Source organism: Podarcis muralis, chromosome 12, assembly GCF_964188315.1.
Source record: "Podarcis muralis chromosome 12, rPodMur119.hap1.1, whole genome shotgun sequence".
Classification (NCBI taxonomy): Eukaryota; Metazoa; Chordata; class Lepidosauria; order Squamata; family Lacertidae; genus Podarcis; species Podarcis muralis.
In genome coordinates this window covers 30,353,870-30,372,705 of record NC_135666.1, presented here as the reverse complement: position 1 = coordinate 30,372,705, position 18,836 = coordinate 30,353,870, and the positions used below count along the sequence as shown (strand labels likewise).

The following is an 18,836-nucleotide window of genomic DNA, read 5'->3' as shown; positions in this document are numbered from 1 at the left end:
GTGCAACAGCACTCACCACTCAACCCTTGTGCCTAAAGGAAAAGGCCTAGGATCTTTGGGAAGGGGGAGAGGCTTTCCCAGGCGCTTGGCCCAGATTCCCCCTTGGAAATAAAGATCCAATGGCGCTTCCATAGAAAGAGATGGTCAATATAAAATTAATAGAAACGTAACAGCAGAATCCAAAACACAGCAGCTGATTGAAAAGGAGGTACACCTGCTGTCCTCTTGCCAGAAGTAATCCAGAACCCCTATCCTAATTTCCATTTACCTTTGGACACAGATTCAGCACAATGAAGAGTTTCTTTTCAAGCCCTTGCAGTTTATCCGCAAGAAAGTTTGAGTTCCTGTCTTAAATTTCAGAGCCACCAAACAACTCCCATTGCCACCGCCACCTCCCCAAGAAATGTGCTTCCTGTGCCGGTGAGGCCTGGCTATCTATTTCACAGCGGATGTGATGCTCAAATGAAGAACGGAGTCCAAGATTCCTCCCCTCCCCAAGCGAGCTTTTAGGGAAACAGGCAGGCGGAATAATGCAGAAATATTTGCATTAGAATGACTTTTAAAGTTCAGCAGGAAAAGAAGCGGGGAAGGCGAGTCGCCCGAGCTTTTGTTCTTCAATAATCGTTGCAATTCATTGAGCCTGGAATATGGAGGAGCCAAACGGCTTTGCCATTTGATGCAGAGGACTCCAACGCGAGCGATGCAGCAGTCTCTCTCATTGTTTTCTGCCCTTTTACACATATGCAAACGACGGACTGGCGGCGGCGGGGGTCGCCTTTGTGCGTGGAGGGCTTAGCCAACCATCTAGCGCACGCTGCTAATAAGAAGTGGGCAACCAGCCTGTAGTGGAGCAATTGAAGAAAGCTCGTCCCGCCGCCGCCCCCCCCCCGGTTAAGTGACAGGCCTCATCAACGAGAAAGACAATCTACGAGTGGATCCAGAACCTGCCAGCAGATAACGCGACAAGGCAAAGCTAACTGCCTTCCGGGGGGAGAAAGGACCGGAGGAGAGGACGGAGACTTAACTGGCGACGCCAAGTCTCTCCCTGGATAATAGCAGCGGGGGGGGGGGGGGGATGGCGCTTTGAGTACGTACTAAGGCAAACAGAAGATTGATGGCGAGGCCAGAGGAGTTTGGTTCGCTAGATAAAGCGCGCAGAAGAGCCGGGTTCAGATCTTACCTTCGCCCCCATCCATTGTGTTGCAAACCTATAAGGACAGGTCGGGACCAATGTCTTCGTATAGGCTATGTATGCTCCTGGTATCTAAAATGATGCGCATTAAAACTAGTGGTCATGATTAAAACTAGTGGAATCACAGTCAGCTGGGGGTCAGGAGGTCGAACCAGACCCAAGGAGACCCCCCGCAGTTTAAAGCCCTCTCAGCCCTGTAGCTGGCTGAGTTAGCTTGTGCCTCCGCGGCCTAACCTACCTCGCAAGGTTGTTGTGAAGACAACGTTACACATAGGAGCCAACTCCCAGGGGCCGTGGTCCCTTTGGCCCCCTCCATAAAATATTTGAGGGGGCCTCCCCCCCCAAAAAAAAAGTTGATGGGCATTGACATTCAAATGGTATGGGTGAGCCCTTTCTTGTGATCCATTATGCAGGGTGACACTTACTCTTCCCCCCCCCCCCCCCCAATATTTTATTCAAGTTCGCAGGCCTGACTTACAGATCCTGTAATGTAAAACACCCTGGGTTTGGGGGAGGAGTGATAAGAGGATAAAACATTTTTAATATATAAAAAGGAATAATAAGTACATAAAAATCTTACTGAATCAGTAAACCGCGTGGCGACTTTCGAGGCGTTGAGCCTCACGACAGCCATCTCGGCTACGGAAGCCGCTGTTCTCCCCGTTTCAAAGATAGAGATGTACCCAGAGTCGACGGCGGAGACACAGGCCTTGAGCATCGAGGCTGCGTCCCCAGCTGTTCCTTCACCTCCCGGATCCATGAATCAGCAAGGTGCTAAAGTGTTTAAGCAGACACTCGGCGCCAGCTTCGCCTGGCTCCGCGCTACCCCCACCCCCCCACCCCAAAAAAAGCTCTCCTACGTATTCTTCGTGGGTCTTTGAATAAGCCTGATTTAAAGCGCGGCCCAATCTATTCCCACCACCGCTCTTTCTTGTAAGGCTTCCCATCACTCATGCAGTTACACCTTCCTTGTCAACTTTCCTGTGTTTTATCGACAACCGCTTCTCCGCGAGCAAAACCCTGGGGGACAGCTCTGTCAATATTAAGTGGGGATTTATGCCATCGAGGGGCAAAGTCAATGATTATCTCTTACTTAACCGAGGAAGGCGAAGCTCGTAGGAACGCCAAAAAAACTATCGCTTATGTTTAAGTTAATTGGGCAAACACATAAATGGGCTCGGGGTTGGTTTGTTTGCTTGTTTGCGCCGATCAGTATGGCTAGCCCATTACAAATAGTATCCTTATGGCACAATCCCAAGGGCTTGGCTAAGAATCAAATGAGAGTTCTTGCATTCCTGTTTGTTTGTTTGTTTGTTTGTGTTTTTAAATGCTGGGGTGGGATAATTAATTTATTAACAGCTGTTATTAAGGACTGGGTCAAGAGACAGGTTGGCTTAGGAAGAGGTCACCAGGAGGGTCATTCATCGACTTTCGTTGGTGCAAGTGATCGAATACTGTGTGTGTGTGTGTGTGTGTGTGTGTAGACTTCGGTGAATATTTCACTGTCAATAAACTTCCAGGTGAATTTTTTCAACGTATTAAAGTTTTTTTTGTTAAAAATAAAAAAATCTGTCAAAACATAAAAAAGATAAAAGGAACCTACACTTCTCACCATTCCTAACAGTGTGACGCTGTCCTCCAGTCCATAATAAATATTAAGTCCCCCCACCTTTCTATTCGCGCCGGATCCTTTCAACGGAGGCGCTTTTCATAGCAAGTAGTCAACCTTGTTTCTCGCCCATCTGCTTTTAAGAGGAGCCGGTTAGTCAGGAAAGAGCAAATGCACAAATCCTGTTCCCCAGAGAGTTTTCTCTTCCATTACGTGTGAATTACAGTCTCCCTTTTGGTTCTGGAAAGCAACGTAACTTAAACTGAGAAGTGCCATTACCAAATGGTGGGTGGAGGCTGCAGGCACCCAGCTATCTCCCTTATTTAGAGAGAAAATCCTGCTCTGTTGCCCAAAAGACGTTCAAAAAAGGAAGGGTTTCTGTTAGAGTGGGGGGAGTTGGGGGGAAGCTTCCTTAAGGCTTCCTTCTTATTATTATTATTATTATTATTATTATTATTATTATTATTATTATTATTCCATTCGCTTCACATAAAATAGCATCGATCGCTAATGAGACATCAATCTCAGTTATTCGCCTTCTTTGTTTCCGAAGCGAGAGGTCGGGCGCTGGAGGGCTGCTTTGTTAACTCGCCTGGAGTTACTACGCGGTGAGCTAGAAAGCGCCATGAACATGAAAGGTTACTGCAAAGGTCTCTACCGCAAATGTCGCTGAGGGAGAGCTTGAATGGGTAGGTCACTACTGTGGCCGTTCAAGAACTGTTAGATGCTGTCCAGGGTCCTAAAGATGAAACGAACTCCTGTCAGGGCGTGTGGAGCTGTGTTGCGCGTGGAGCTCTCCAAGGTCCTGAAAATAGCCATTCTGTGAGCATTGTTGCTTAGTTCCATCAGAAAAGCAAAAAAGAGGCGAGGTACACCAGAGTGGCTAGGAGCAGGAGAACGGACTTTCTGAACTTCTGAACCATTGCTCCACCACCTTAAGACAATTTTTTTAAAGCTCTGCCCCAACTGCTTTAACATAATCCGAATACAAGGAAAGATAAGAAGTTGTCAATGTAGCAAAACTAAGGAAAATATACTACAGTATATTTCAAACCTATAGGGTGACTTCTCTTGTCCCTCCCAGGTGCTAAGAGAAATATCCATTTCCATCTCTGCCTGAAAACTCGGCATGCTAATACAGCATAAATGACTGGAACTGACTGGCTAAAGATATGCATAGCAAAGAGTCTACCTTTGATATAGTGTTGGTGACTAAAACCTGGAATAGGTTTTTTTTAAAAAAACCAATAAAACACAAAACCCACATAATTTTAGTACAAGAGCCGTCAACCTGCCAGGTTACTCCGAGCTAGGTGTTTGTAAGAAATGACGAAGAGATCTGCACAACTCAAAAGCTTGCGTACACATGAGACACCTGTTTTGTAACTCTGAAGCGACGCTGGGTAAAGGAAATCGCCTTTTGTGGAAACCTATCCAAGACTACAAAAAATGGAACATTTAAAAAGAGGCGTTCCTCTGCGGATAAGGTGTTCACTCTTTATAGATGAGAAGGCAACATACACTTGTCTTCAAGCAGTCAAAAGAGTTCAGAGTTTCAGTGGAAAGTCTTCTCGAGACAAGTTCTGTAGGCACACGCACAGCAATAAACCTGAAGAACATATATTTAAGCCCACTACCTGAACAAATAGTTTGTACAGGTCTGGAAAAAAGAGTTGGTTCTGAATATTAGGTTCTATGAGAAAGAAAGAAAAAAAGAGATATAAAGATTGGAGAAAGCTATTCCTCTCGCTCAATAAAGGGCAGAAAATAAAGAGTAAGAAGAGTAAAGAAAGACTTGGAATGAACAGCAGTGGTTGATTAGCTGATCTCTTTAATACTATGAGTAAAGAATGATACGTTCCGTTTAAGAATCATCCATTGGTTCCTGGGTTCTGTAGTCAGGTGTTCCTAACAAAGAACTGTGATTTACACGGCACCATTGACTACCCTTGCGTTCGACACTCCCCCATCTGGTAAAAAGCAGAGTAGCTTATTTGGCTTGGAAGTTTTGTGTGCCGCTCTTAAGAGGGTTGTGGTTTGAGCCAGCCCCTTTGGGAAAGAGAAGGAGAGGTGGGGAGAGGGCAGACTTCAGTACCAGTAACTCTCAGCATGTTAAGTCTAAGCGGGTGTCACTTCGGAGAGTGGATACCTTTTTCTGCCTCACTTAAGATCTCGGGAAACCCCGAAAGGTTGGGACAGAAAAAGGAACAGCCTCTCTCTAAGCTTTGACACTGAGGATACTGGAAATCCCAGTTCGAGCAGCTAGCTGAATTGTAATACTAGTATGGATCCCTGCTAGGACTTCTCCCTTCCTCCCTCCCTCCCTCCCTCCCTCCCTCCCTCCCTCCCTTCCTTCCTTCCTTCCTTCGTTTTCTTCCCTTTTGTGGTGATGGAATCTAACGCAACAATCGTTTGAACACATAACTCGCATGGAGCGTTAGTGAAAAAGTTCCAGTGGAACTTGATTTTCAGAAGCACGCAGTTATCCGAAGCCTAACTTCTTCAAATGGAAGTAAATTCCCTTGGTTACAATAGGACTTACTTCCAAGTAAATTGATTTAGGCTTGGGGTGTTCATGTGTTGCGAGGAAGCAAAACCTTTGGGCATTATTCATCAGAGCTCCGAATAAGGGTACTCAAGATTTCACCCTAAACTATTGCGGCATTGCATCACACCGGCAACGATATCCCGGTGGGAAAGCGCGCTCTTTCTTTCTTTCTTTCTTTCTTTCTTTCTGTTTTACAGAAGGTTCAGTAGCAAACAAAGCAACAAACCTGTTAAGCAGCAATGCCCGGTTTAAACTCATTACGCAGATTATGCATAGTTGAAAGCAAGTGCCATGGATTTCAGTAGATCTTACCGTACTTCCAAGTAAAGCAGCAAACCTAAGCATTTTACTTAAGTAGGACTGGGGTGTTTCTATGTCTAAGAAGGCTACAGTGCTGAACACACTTCCATGAAAGAAAAGTATTGACACTCTCAGTGCCCGCATACATCAGACAAAATGGAAATAGGCCCAGGAAAACTAGCATGTTTTAAGACCTGTGCCGCCCAATTCTGTGCAGGTTTACTCAGAAGTAAATCCAACCGTCCACAATGGGACTCACTCCTAAGTGTGAAATCCCAAAGGAATATTTGGTCTTATTCACAACTCGGATAAGCAGACGCAATTTGGGCTTCAATCCTTGTTGAAGTGGGAGGGCTACATTCAAGTAAAAGGAGTGAAGGGACCTCATATCAAGGGAGGGAATGTTTGAGAGAGAAAAGTCCATAGAAGCCAATAGGACAATCATCTCCATCTCCATACATTGGCTTGGAGCTCTATTCCCAATAACTACAAGCCAGAACTACCAGGACCAATGCGTCAACCATTGTGAAGTCAATGGGATGTGCAAGCTCGATTTTCTCCGCATTTACACGGGAGCAAGTCCCATGGTTTGTGAAAGGCCCACTATGGGAGCTCGTTCCGATTAAATCAATGTATTCGGGCGATTTATATGTGGACGGGCCTTTTGCAGTACTTAGTGAGATAAGACGCCAACGCTTGAGAACTTCTGGGGAAGCCAGCCACACATTCAAACCCTCTACCTTAGACTGGCCTGTGTTTACTCCGCTCTCACATAGAGCGTGCCTTCCCACCTTGCGTACTTGAGCCAGGCATCGCTGCATACAGGCTAAGTTTATCGGGAAGCGAGTGCCACTGTGTACTCTGAACCTGCCAGATGTCTTCGGTAGAACTTCTCAAAAAAAAAAAAAAAATTGGAGAGGGGAGGTGCCAAATCCCGGTTTATAGATTGGGTTGGCTGGCTGGCTGGAAGTGTCAGCAAGCATAGAATTTCCACAACCTCATATATTCACCCAGAAGCAAAACAGTCCCACGGAAGTTGGTGCAACGACTGACGATGGGCAGGATCGAAGCTCTAATGGAGGCGAAATGGAACGTCGCCTTGTTAACTTGCGCATCGTATTGGGAATCCTCCGCCCTCTCGATCCTATGCGTAATAGAAGCAGCAGCCCTCGATTAGCTCGCGTCCGTCATTGTGGCTGGAGATCTTGGTGGTAGTGGAGGCAGGGAGGCCGCCTGGCATTTCCTCCCATCAATCTGACAGAGCCAACTCAGGAAATGGCTGGTAATATTCATCGGGGGAGCACTTTCATTAAACGTAATTCATTCGACTTTCACAATAAATTGAGTGACATCCTTACGGCAGAACCTTTTTATCCTTGATGAAGTGCTTGCCAAGCTTTTGCAAAAAAAAAAAAAAGAGGGGGGAGCGAGGAGGAAGAAGCTTCCTCCAAGCAGAGTCGTCAACATGTCAATCTGCCGCATAAAAAATGGCTCAAGTCCTATTTACCAAGCACCCAGGGGGGTGCTTTAAATGCTGACTTACAAGAGCCGGTTGTGAGTTAAACTGGCTGGCAAATCACCCGGCGAGATTCGCCCAAACTACTACTAGGAGGAAGGAAGGACGGAACAAGAGATCCTAAACGGGGTGGGGGACAGAGCTTGCGAAATTGGCGATTCCCAGCAAGGGGGTGACTAACCTGCTTAGCCTCTGACTGCCATCGCTAATAAGGAAACTGGCTTTTCTATTAATAATAATAATAATAATAATAATAATAATAATAATATTCAGTCTAGAGGCAAGGCGGGCTACACAAGGGCTGAAATGAGCTTCTCATTACTCCTAGCTCGGAAGATTTAGCTAATCACTTAGATGGAGCTGCTGTCTCTGTAGAAGTAGGGACCCCTCTCTGAACATTCAAAATGGTTGTGGGGGCGGGATAGAGAGGGGGGCTAGCCCAGTTCGCCTCAGTGCTCCTTCAGGTACCCGAGTCTGTGCTGATTTAGAAGAGAAAGAGGCGATGTTAACACACCTGGAAAACTAACCTTCCGTCCCCAGGCCCCATTTTTAAAAGGTGGGTGTTAACAGAGATAACATCGGCTGGTCTTCGGCTGCAGTATCCCGGGAACTAATTCGGGAGTAAGCCCCACACCGAACACCGTGGGGCTTGCTTCCACCAAGTAACCTTATCAAGGCTCGAGCCGCTTGGAGTTTTACTTAGGAGTAGGCTCCGTTGGAATCAATGGGCCTATGCGATGGTGGAAGTTGGTCCACCCTGATATTATATATATATATCCCACAGTCTCACTGCATATTTACGATAAACCGCTTGATTCAGAAGAGGGGGTGAAATAAGGTGAATAAGAAGACGTAAATAAGACCCCAAAGAAATAAAACTCAAAGAAAATGCTCCAATTTATCCTCAAAAAGAGACGGCGAGAGCGTGCTGGGGTGGTTCTGTTGATTGTGAGAATTTACATGGATTTCCTGGTATAAAAGCAAGACATTGAGAGGATACAGAAAGAGTATATTGATCAGTTTAGATATAAGACAACCTGTATCCTACAGCATGTGTTGAGTCTAAATAGCTCGTGTGCACGTGTTGTATATGTAGGAATACGCAATCACCATGTACCCATAGTCCTAGACAGATCATTTTCTACATACGCATGCCTGTCTCCTGTTGCTACATTGTTCAAACTCAAGAGTCTTCCTAGGAGATTTCTGCTCCTAGAGAATTTAAGCTGCGTCTTTCTTTCTTTCTTTCTTTCTTTCTTTCTTTCTTTCTTTCTTTCTTTCGCCCCAAACTTCCCAACACAAATAAATGAAAACAAATTGTTGCCACCGTGTTGTGTGAGATGCCCAATATACAAGCAGCGCCACGAGTTGTTTTGATCTTTCTTTTTCCACCTGCAAAGTACAGCAAATCGCTTCAATAAGAAGGAAGAGCGGGGGAAACAAGCCAGTAATAGCCAAATGCTTTCAGCGCCAAGAAAGAACAGAAAAACCCTTTGAAAACCCGTGTAAAGAATGGTTAGTGGAGGACAATGCTTGCCTGGTTGGGGATGGTCTCCCTGCAGTCTGAGGGAGCTGCTTACCTAGCTTGGAAGAAGGAGGAAGGATGGGCACATTTCGCCCTTAGGTTGACGTTTACCAGGAAGAAAAAAATGACCAGACTGAACAGAGGCCAGACTGAACAGAGCGACACCAACACTAGAATCTGCAGCTGGGGAGCAGGTAATAGAGGCAGTCGCGAGTCTTAAGGCATTCTGAGTGACACCACCACCAGCCCTCGGCTTGTCTCTCACAGCACAACATGCACCTTGCTTTAGCAACAGGCCATCCCAAAACGGCATGAATCAGGAATACGTATGTACACTTCATTCAAACCCTGAGGTTAAACAGGTAAGCTGGGTAATCTTCGCAATTCATATAGAAGAAGGTACACGATGCTGCCTGGTGTTACACACACACACACACACAGAGAGAGAGAGAGAGAGAGAGAGAGAGAGAGAGAGAGAGAGAGAGAGAGACTCATACAGATATGTGGAATAGTCAATAACCTAATACAGTCGAGTGTTTTCAAGAATGCACATTTCCTCCCGTTTCTTACACCAGTTTATGATTCTGGATCAGAAACCTCTTCCTCCCTCCCTTTCCATTCCTCCCTCCCTCTGCCTCTCTCCTATGCAAACCCATCCGTCACCCAGGAAAGACCAGGTTCTGGGATGGACGTCCCGTTGGGTGGCCTTGAGGTCTTCGAGTCCAACCATGAGAGCTAAACGGAGTTTTGGTGTTCCTAAATATGTATGATAGGTGCGGTGCTAAACGCACTTACTCAGAAGTTTCACTTGAAGTCCATAGGGTTTAATTCCAAGCAAAGGTGTGGGATACACAGCGAAACTGTCTACCGCCAAGTCATGTTGGGGATGACAGCTCAGAATTTGAGCATGGAGCTGAAACAGGGGTGTCGCTGGCTTCATTGGGCTTTGAATCAAGCTGTGGAGTAATTCAGCCTTGGACGCACAGGCGCGCACTCCTAAGTACAGTAATAAATGCAATTTACCCCGACAGGGTACGTTGCTTCAAGGTTCGAGAGTGGTAGATACACGGCCTAAACTAAATGTAGGAGAGAGGAAATGAAAGACAGATCAAATGGTCTTCCTCCACTCACCCACCCAACTTCCACCTGTCCTTTCGCGCCTTCCTGTGAACAATTAGCTCTGGAGAGAAATCTTTGCGAGATCAGGGGTTTATCGAGCGAAGAGGTCGGTTTGGGTGGCTTGGCACGACCAGGGTTTTTTAAAAATCCGCGGTTCATTCACACGACCGCACTGGACATCTAGAACAAAACAAGTGTTGTGTCAACCGACTCCTAAGGCCACCCCGCGCCAAATGTGCGATGGAAAAGCACGCCCCGGTGCTTTAAATATTTGCATGCAATTCTCCGAAAATGTGGGCCTTCCCGTCCCAAATATGTAGTACAGAAAGCAAGTTATTCTTGTGCCATTGGCAAGAGAAGCGATCTCGCTGTTTTGACCCGCTCTTAACAAGATGATTTCTGGAGTAACCGGCAAGTGTCAAAATAGGAGGGATAGCGCCGCCCGCACCTTTGGCCAGACTTGGAGCCCATCCCGGAGAGAAATGTTCTCAGCTACGGCCTCCGCTTTCCTTTGCCTCCTCCCTCACCCCTTCAAGGAAGAAAAAAAAGAGGGGAGTAGCTGCCACAGACACACACAATGCTTCTGAAGCATATTGATCGCTCTAAACCAAAACATCGCCAACAGCCTAGTTCACACAAGCCAGCGCGCCGGTTTAAATCCCACTCAGATCAGCGATGCGAACGCATAGATTTAAAGCAATAATATTAATGAAAAAGTCCAACCGGTTTCACAGAAATTTGCTTCTTGTGTTTGGGATACATATGAAAGAGTTTAAAATCAGCTTGGAAGCAATCCTGAGTTTAGCCAGCGGTCCTGTGTAGATTGACTTGACGGCAAGTCCCATTGAAGTCAGAGGGATTTCTCTTCCAGTAAAAACGTGCCACATACTAGGATGCTTAAACGTATAATTTCGAGTAGTGTGTCTGGGACAGATAATATAGCATTGTAGATGTACAGGCACATTTTATACAGCCACACATTGCAAATAGATACATGTGTGTGCGTTTCATATATGAAACAGATAGTATATGATGTGTTGTCATGCTCTCTCTGAATGTCTCTCTATAAACCGTTCTATACCTTAACCTGTGAGCTGTATATAGAACCTACATTATATTATCACATATCAGGGTATGGAGCGCATAGATCTATTTATAGCTACTATATACATCACACACAAGTTCCATTCTAGGACTCTACTGGAAAATGTCCAGAAATGACATCAGACTCCAGTTGCCGTTTAGGAATTATTCCAGCGCTCCAATAATCCATCTCATTCTCTTCCACCACTGGAAGCGTCAAGGTCAACCACAATATATATGACCGTCTGTGTTCATATACAGGCATGTTTGCTGCATAAGTTCTTTGGCATTTTTAAAACTGGGGGGAGGGGGTAGACTCCAAAAACCCATAGGAAGAAAATCGGTTTAAGGGGTGGGGGAGGCCCTAAGATAAACAGCTCAGCTACTCAGCATACTCTTGGGGTTCCTATCGCCCAATTGTATAAAGAAATCAGAAATATGTTTTAAGCCCCAAACAGGTCCAAGCAGATATCGAGAGAATCGCGAGTAGGCCAAAGAAACCTTAAAGCTTGTTGAACTGGGACCGTTTCGTGAATTCCCTTTAAACAATCTAAGAAGGACAGCAGCGATCCGGAGAGTCACTGACAAAAGCATTCTTGGGTTTAACTGAATCCATATCATCCACCAGGCCTGTCCACACATTCCTAGTCATTTGAGTTCCGTCTGTTTCAGCGGTGACCTCTTGCCATTGCCAGGCGGAGTGGCCCGGATTCCTGTCCACACTAAATACAAAAGCACGGGCGTCGCACCGACTGACTGCAGTGTGGTTGCAATGCAGTTGACAGAGGTGGGGAACGGTGAGATCCAGACTAGCTTCTCCCACGTCCTGCTACTGAGAGGTAAACGTATTCTTTAAAAAAAGAAAGAAAAAGTATTCCTATCGCCCGAATCCCCCAGAAACACAGATTTGGGATCCTGTTCCATCTACGCTGTGTTTATACGTCCCAAGCGTAAACCGATTCTCTATGAAAACGGATCTCTCCGTTTTCGCCTCCCTCACTCCATCTGGCTTCAATTCTACAAGGCGGTCCTATCCTGCCACCCTATAGATCCATCTAGGAAGAAGCAAAACCTAACACCTGTTCCTGTGGTTGATTAAAGCTTTAAATCAAAGCTTCGCGGTTGACGGCTAATATCAGGTTTAGCACAGGATAGTTAGTCCCTAGGAAAACTCAAGGAATATGCAGAGCAAGTATCAACGGGCTACTATATCGACTTGCAAACAAAGTCGTAGATCAGCCTGCCGAATCCTATACGAAGCCCTCTCTCAGCTGACAACCGCCCTAAACTGTTGCTGATTTTCAATTTGCATTCAGTCACATTTCGCATTGTTTTGAAAACTCTTTCTTTCCCTTCCTCTTCTTTCCCCCGCTTGCCAAATCCTGGTTGGTGGGGGGGGGGGGGGAGAGAAGGCATTCAGGTAATGAAGTCTGTAACTAAACGGTAATTGAATCAGCATAATTTGCACACTGAATGGTTTTCAAATGCTCCCAGTTTACAATTAAAGGAGAATTAATGCGCTTGTTTTCAGCCTGCCGCGCATTAGAATAAATCCCGCGCCGTTGTTGCCATGAGTGGGAAAGAGTTTAAGTGCCAACAAACCCAGGGCGGGAGGAGGAAGAGGGGGAGAGAACCACGCAGCTTATTGATCTTGCGCCTGGATGAGAGAGATTACGTGTGTCGGAGTTCTCTGGCCCCCACCTATTTAAAAATAAATAAATCAGAGAGCGGTGCAATGGCGCCAGGCGCACACACAACATCCCCCCCCCCCAGGTGACCGAACGACCCTTTCAAGGATGCGTAGCCTGTCAAGGCTTCCTGGGTCGCTGGCCCCCAAACAACATGGGGGGGGGGGTTAATTATTGACATCGTTATGCGGATCTTAGAGGGGCCTCCATCCTCACCTCTATTTTGGGGGGTGGGGGGGGTCAGAATCAGAATGACTAGAAACCAGAACAATTTTCTTCTTCTTAAAAATAAATAAATCCCCAAGACTTCTTGACTTCTAAACTGTGGCTCCGGTCCATTTGTAGGGGGAAGGCAGTGTTACAGCAGGCGATGGCACGCCAGAGCGCTTGTTCCCGTCTGCAAGGGCTGCCCCTGCGTTCACCTGCTTCCCCCCCCCCCCAAGGTGTCCTGAGCGGGGCTGAGACTGGCGCGCAGCGCCCTCCAGCGGCCAAGAGCTGCAACCGCAGGCCAACAGCGCAAGGAAGAGGCTTCTTACAGAGAGGGTAAAAAAAAACAAAAAACGAGTTGCCCCGGTTGGTTTTCAAGGTTTGTATGCTTGTAGAACCACACCATTTTTTTCAGCCAGCACCAGGCGCTTCTTTTTCATTATTCCCCGTCCGGCCTGATCCTAGACCGTTTTTCCAACCTGAAAGCCGGTCACTCTCGATCCCCTTGCTCAGAAAGCAGATGACGGTCTCTGTGTTTATCTGTGGATCGTTGTGAGCTGGATCCCAGGAGGAAAAGATCCCAGGTCGTGTGGTTTCGCGTCCCCTCTGGTCATCTGTTTGTGCCACGGGACTGATTCAGTGGCATTTAGGTGGTTTGGTTTTACGCGGCCCGGGGGGGGGGGGAGTGCGGTAAGTGCTAGGTGGTGTCTATACCTGGGTGTTGACACCTGTGCATGACGGAAAAGCCCCCTAAAGGGTGTGCGTGTGCTGGCACAACAGTGACCGTGAGAGCGATCCCCTCCTCTCATCACCTGGATCGCCGGCGCCACCAAAAACTTCCCCTCCTGTCCCGTGGAGTGCTGAAGACACCTTGGGGACGCACCAACTGACCCCCCCACCCACCAGGGGTCACAAGGAGCTAGACAGATAGAGGAGGTGAGATACCCACGACATAGCCCAAGTTGTCACTTTACAGAGTTTATGATCGGGCAGGAGGGGTCCCTCGCGGATTTGAACTAGCTCTAGCGGGTGTCAAAGGGAGACCCCGGGTATTACACCTTGCTGTCTACACTGGACTCTTTTTTTTTTTTTTTTTTAGACCGCCGGCTTGGTCTCCCGTATGAACGGATGGAGCTCCAATTGGGTAGATCGTGGAAGAAAAAAGTTTTGCCGGAGTTCTCTCTCCTAACCACCCCTGCCAAGCCCCGCTCGTCAAGCTTTCCAAGAGACGCTGTGGCAACGTCCTTGAATTGATCTTCTCACCTTCTCGCACGCCTACAGTAAGGTTGCCAAACTTCCGTCGAACCCACAGTCACCCAAAACGCGCACTCCGTCCACCAACAAATGAATAAAAAATGGGAAAACACACCCCACGGGAGACGGAGACGAGGGGAGAAAGCTGGAAGGAGTCTCTCAAGACAGCCTCTCCACCCTTTGGCTCGGTAGGGCTGGAGCCAGTGGGTCTACTCGTGAATAAGTGAGGCGAGCCGCAAGGCCTTTGCTCGGGGTTCTTCTGCCCTCCACCCAAACCAGCCCAAGTTAGTGTGCGGGGCGGGGGGGAGAGAGAAAGCGGGAGGGAGGGAGGCTCCTTGCAAAACTTACCAGGTAGAGTGCCGGTTGCAACAGAAGCACCGCGTACCAGTACACAGGCTGCATCCTCCCAGCTCAAACTTCCACAGCGTTGCCTTCGCTTGCTCTTTGTTCCTCCAGGAACATAGATCCACCTGACATCCACTTTATAGAACCAGGAGAGCTCGCGCCAGCCTAGACCAAAAAGGAAATTATAGACTCCATGACCGCAAAACGCGAGGTGAGGGCTTCGAGGTGGGGGGGGGGGAGAGAGAGAGCAGAGGGAGGGGCGCGACACAGACACACACACACGGACCCGGAGAGGGCAGGGAAGTGGGGGGGGGGGCGCTGAGCGATGAAGGACTCAGATCAGAGTTAATCCATTTACAGGGCAGAGGGCGGGGTGAGAAGGGCTTCGCGCCGCGCGGACCAAGCTACTACCCCTAAGCTGCGGAGTGACTCCGGAGCAAGGGAGGTGCGGAATGACAGGACTGGGCAGGGGCGGGGTGGGGGTCCAGAGCTGACTGCTTATTCTTGTAAGGAAGATGGGGACGGCTGGTGCATCATCGCCAGCGCAGCCACCCCAGATATCAGAGAGAGAGAGAGACTCACACGCAGCCAGGCGCGTGGAAAGTAAAGGCGGAGGGGGCGAGGGATGGAGCTTAGTTTAGGTCTCGGATCAAGCCCCAGATCCAGGCTCCAGGCTAAAGGTGCCCCAGAGGTGCCAAGGGGTGCTCGGGCGCGCACATACGCCTCCTTCCCGCGCCCCGTCTCCGCGCAAACGCGCGCGCGCACAGATCCCTCGCCCGTCTCCCAACTCCCGTCTCTGCCTCCGCCAGCTCGCCCTCAACCCACGGCGGAGCCCCTCGTTTCCTTCCCAACAAAAAAAAGGGAAGGAAAATCAGATCCGATTTCCTTCCTCCCCACCACCCACAAAAACAAGAGTAGAGGGGGCTACCTACTGCATGGAGGGTCCGAAAGCAGGCGCCGATCTCTGGCAATAGTCCATGGGAAGAGGAGCGGCGAGGCGAGGAGAGAGGGAAGCAAGCAAGCTACAGGGTCTCGGCAGCAGCGCCCAGGGCTGCGCGAGGATCCCCGCCTCGGCGCGGCTGCTGCTGCTGCTGCTCCATGCTGTGGCCAGCGGGGTCCCGCGGAAACAGGCGCCCCCGCGGAGCCAGCCTGCGCAAGGGAGGCGCCCCGCGGACGGGCACGGCGGCAGGAAACTTCGCCAAGGAGGGAGGAGAAGAAGGCGGCCCGGAGCGCACGACCGCTTCCTAGCGTCTCTGTCTTGGCACAGAGGCAGTCCGGGCGTGCCGAGCGATTTGTCTCTTGCAAAAAAATAAGAAGAAGGACTTCTTGGCTAAGCGGGAGCTGCTCCTTGTTGCCTCCTTCTTCTTTTAAACTTTGGACAAGGGATCAAGCAGCCCAGCTGCAAAGCCCTCGGCCGATCATCCCTTCCAGGGCAAAGCGAGGCTGCAGAAGGAGGCCGGCGCTGGAGGAGGAGAAGCGCCGAAAAGCCGCCTCGAGCGCTGTCCGAGAGTCATTCCAGCTGCGAGGAGGAGCGAGAGAGAAAAGAAGAAGAATCGGCGAGACTTGCGAGAGAGGCAGCCGCGTCCCAGCCTCTCCAAGTCCGACCGGCTGGCTGGCTGGCTGGCGGGCGACGAATCAGAGCCGTGCCAAGGCGCGCTGCGGCGCGCTGCCCTGCCGCTAGGGGGCTCCCTCCGCACGCGGAGCTCCGCGGCTGCGGAGGGAGGAGGAAAAGGACGCCCTGGCAGGAAGGAGGGAGAGGGAGAAAGAAAGACAGCAGGAGAGTTTGCGTCGCTTTCCACTCTTCAACGCGCACATAAACACACACACACACCCCGTCCAGGCTCCGGCTTTCCTTCCTTCCTTCCTTCCTCTTCTTCTTCAATAGCAATTAATATCCCATGAATATGAATAATGACGTCGCCCTTGGCTCCCGCACAAATAATAAAGCACTTGAAAGAGGAGCTTGATGCCTTCCGATGGTTTCCTGGAGATGACTGCAGGGGCTGCGAGATGGCTGGAGAAATGGGGCGTGAAGTCTGGCACCCGAGATAAGAGAAGTTGGGTTACAGGGCCAGGAGAGGAGAGAGAGAGAGAGAGAGAGAGAGAGAGAGAGAGAGAGAGAGAGAGAGAGAGAGAGAGAGAGAGATGCCGTCTCTTCCGAGACAGAGGGACTGCCTTTTTTTCCAGGGCGGGGCGGGAATTGAGAGACTGGGGGGACGGACGGAGTGCGCACTTGGGAATTTGGATTTCTGAGGGCACGGATGTGTCTCGCTGCCCTCCCTATAGCACACTCCTCCGGCGGGCTCAGAGGCCTCCCCTAACTCGCTTTAACTCCGCGTTAGTTACTTCGGAATCATTACCTCGCCTGCTTCTGTGCTCCGCTCAAGCCAGGGAGATGATAACCCTGGCTTCAGTCAGAGAAGAGCGTTGAAGCCATGGAAGAGCACTGAAAGAATGGAATGAAAAATAAACCCTCTCTCCTTGCCCAGTATATACACACCTCTCCCCAAGCTGGATCACGCCCACGGCCCCTCTGGTCCAGCGTCCTGTTCTCATAGTGGGCACCCATATGTCCCTACTAAACCCTCAAGCAGGACTCGAACACAAGACTCTCCCCCTTCCAGCAGCTGGTATTCAGAAGCATTGACTGCCTCCGACATCATGGCTAGTAGCCTCTGACAAACTTCTCCGTGAATTTGTTCAATCCTCTTTCAAAGACATCGGAACTGGTGGCCATCTTGTGGGAAGGAGTTCCGTAGTTTATGGAATCACCAGTCAATGCCTTTGGGGGGGAGGCTGTTTAAAGGAGTCTCAAACTTAAGATAGCGTACCACACATCAGTTCTCCCATAGCACCATTCTGGAGTCCTGTACTATAGAGTAATCCCTCAAATATATTCACTGTAAGTGTATGTCTATGCATCAGGTGGGGGTTTTTAAAAAATGATTAGTGATTATGGGTTGTAATTCATAAGTAAAAAGTGTTTGTGAGAGAGGGAAAGCTGGTAAGAAGCCATTAATCTATGAGTGTGGATGTCACATCTTGATTTTGGAGGGATGTTTATCTCTCTTTTCCACTCCCGAAGACATGGACGTAGCCAAGGGGGGCAGGGGGGCAGCTGCTCCCCCCTAAATCAATAAAAATCAATAAAAATACATAGCAAACCGAGGTTCTGCCCCCCCTAACAAAAAGCCTGCCGCCCCTAACATGCCCATGCCCCAGGCTTGTCACAGATTGTTACCTATAGTTACTCAAGAGTTAGTACCACTGAACTCAGGTGGGACTTCCGAGCCGAAATGTATAAGATTGCACTGGGTGTTTGTTGTAGCCGGGTGCATATTGGATATCAGCTAAGTGGCCAGAAAGACCTAATAAATCACACACTTGCTGTTCGGCTACACAAAATCCCACTGCTCTTTCTAAAACAAACAGAAAACCTTGCCTAGAAAGCATTGTAAAACCCAATATTTAGATTGTTGTGTTTTTCAGGCAGCTCTCATTTTTGGCTCTTTCCCATTATTATTATTATTATTATTATTATTATTATTATTATTATTAAAATGTCTGACTTGTGTACATCTGCTCAGATGGTTTTTCCCACTCACCATGGGACTATCCCAGAATAAAAGCGATCTAGAATATCCCTGGGGTGTGCATATAAAAGCCTAGGTCCAATTATGGGCAACTCTGCCTAACACTGGGTTGCAGGTGATCTCTGCCTGAGACCTGGAAGAGCTGCATCATCCTGGGGCTGGGCTGAGGAACCTGTGGCCCTTCCAGAGTTGATAGACTACAGTTCCCACCCCCTGGATGTTGACCATGCTTGTTGGGGTTGGTGGATGACCAAAACTGGAGCTTCATGGACTGGCCACCTTTGCCTTAGCAAAATAGGTCCTACATACATTTACATACATGTGCATACATTTAAAGCACATGACTTCCCCAGAGGAACTTGGGAACTGTAGTTTGTTAAGAGTCTGGGAACTGTAGCTCATTGAGATCCTTGGGAGAAGCCATGTGCTGTAAATGCATGGTTTGTAGGCAGCCATGAGTTTAAAGCACACGACTTCCCCCCAAAGAATCCTGGGAACTGCAGTTTCCCTCTCACCGAGCTACAATTCCCAGCATACTTGACAGACTACAGTTCCCAGGAATCCTTTGGAGGAAAAGTCATGTGCATTTGGTGTAAATTGGATGGGCTTTAAATATATGTTGTGGATCTGTAGATAGATAGATAGATAGATAGATAGATAGATAGATAGATAGATAGATAGATGATAGATAGATAGATAGATAGATAGATAGATAGATAGATAGATAGATGATAGATAGATGATAGATAGATAGATGATAGATAATCTTTACCCGGGACATACATCATCACCCTGCACTGCATCTGACTATCTTCATCCTTGATGCCTGGAATGAGAGGTACCTGCTTTCTTATTAT

At 48.4% G+C, this 18,836-nt stretch overlaps 1 protein-coding gene across 3 annotated transcripts in view; it reads right to left on the bottom strand.

Moving 5' to 3' along the window:
* NXPH1 (neurexophilin 1) overlaps positions 1-16,493 on the bottom strand; it is a 176,292-nt gene extending 159,799 nt beyond the window's left edge. Inside the window, exons 1-2 of one of the 3 annotated variants that reach the window (XM_028750916.2) lie at positions 15,315-16,493; positions 14,390-14,551 (exon numbers count right to left, since the gene is read on the bottom strand). In XM_028750916.2, the coding sequence (XP_028606749.1) occupies positions 14,390-14,443 (54 nt within the window). In that variant the 5' untranslated portion in view covers positions 14,444-14,551; positions 15,315-16,493. Of the gene's footprint in view, positions 1-14,389; positions 14,552-14,968; positions 15,166-15,314 lie in introns of those variants that run through there. The other 2 variants (XM_028750914.2, XM_028750917.2) reach the window with 2 other exon arrangements.
* Positions 16,494-18,836: the final 2,343 nt, after the last annotated feature.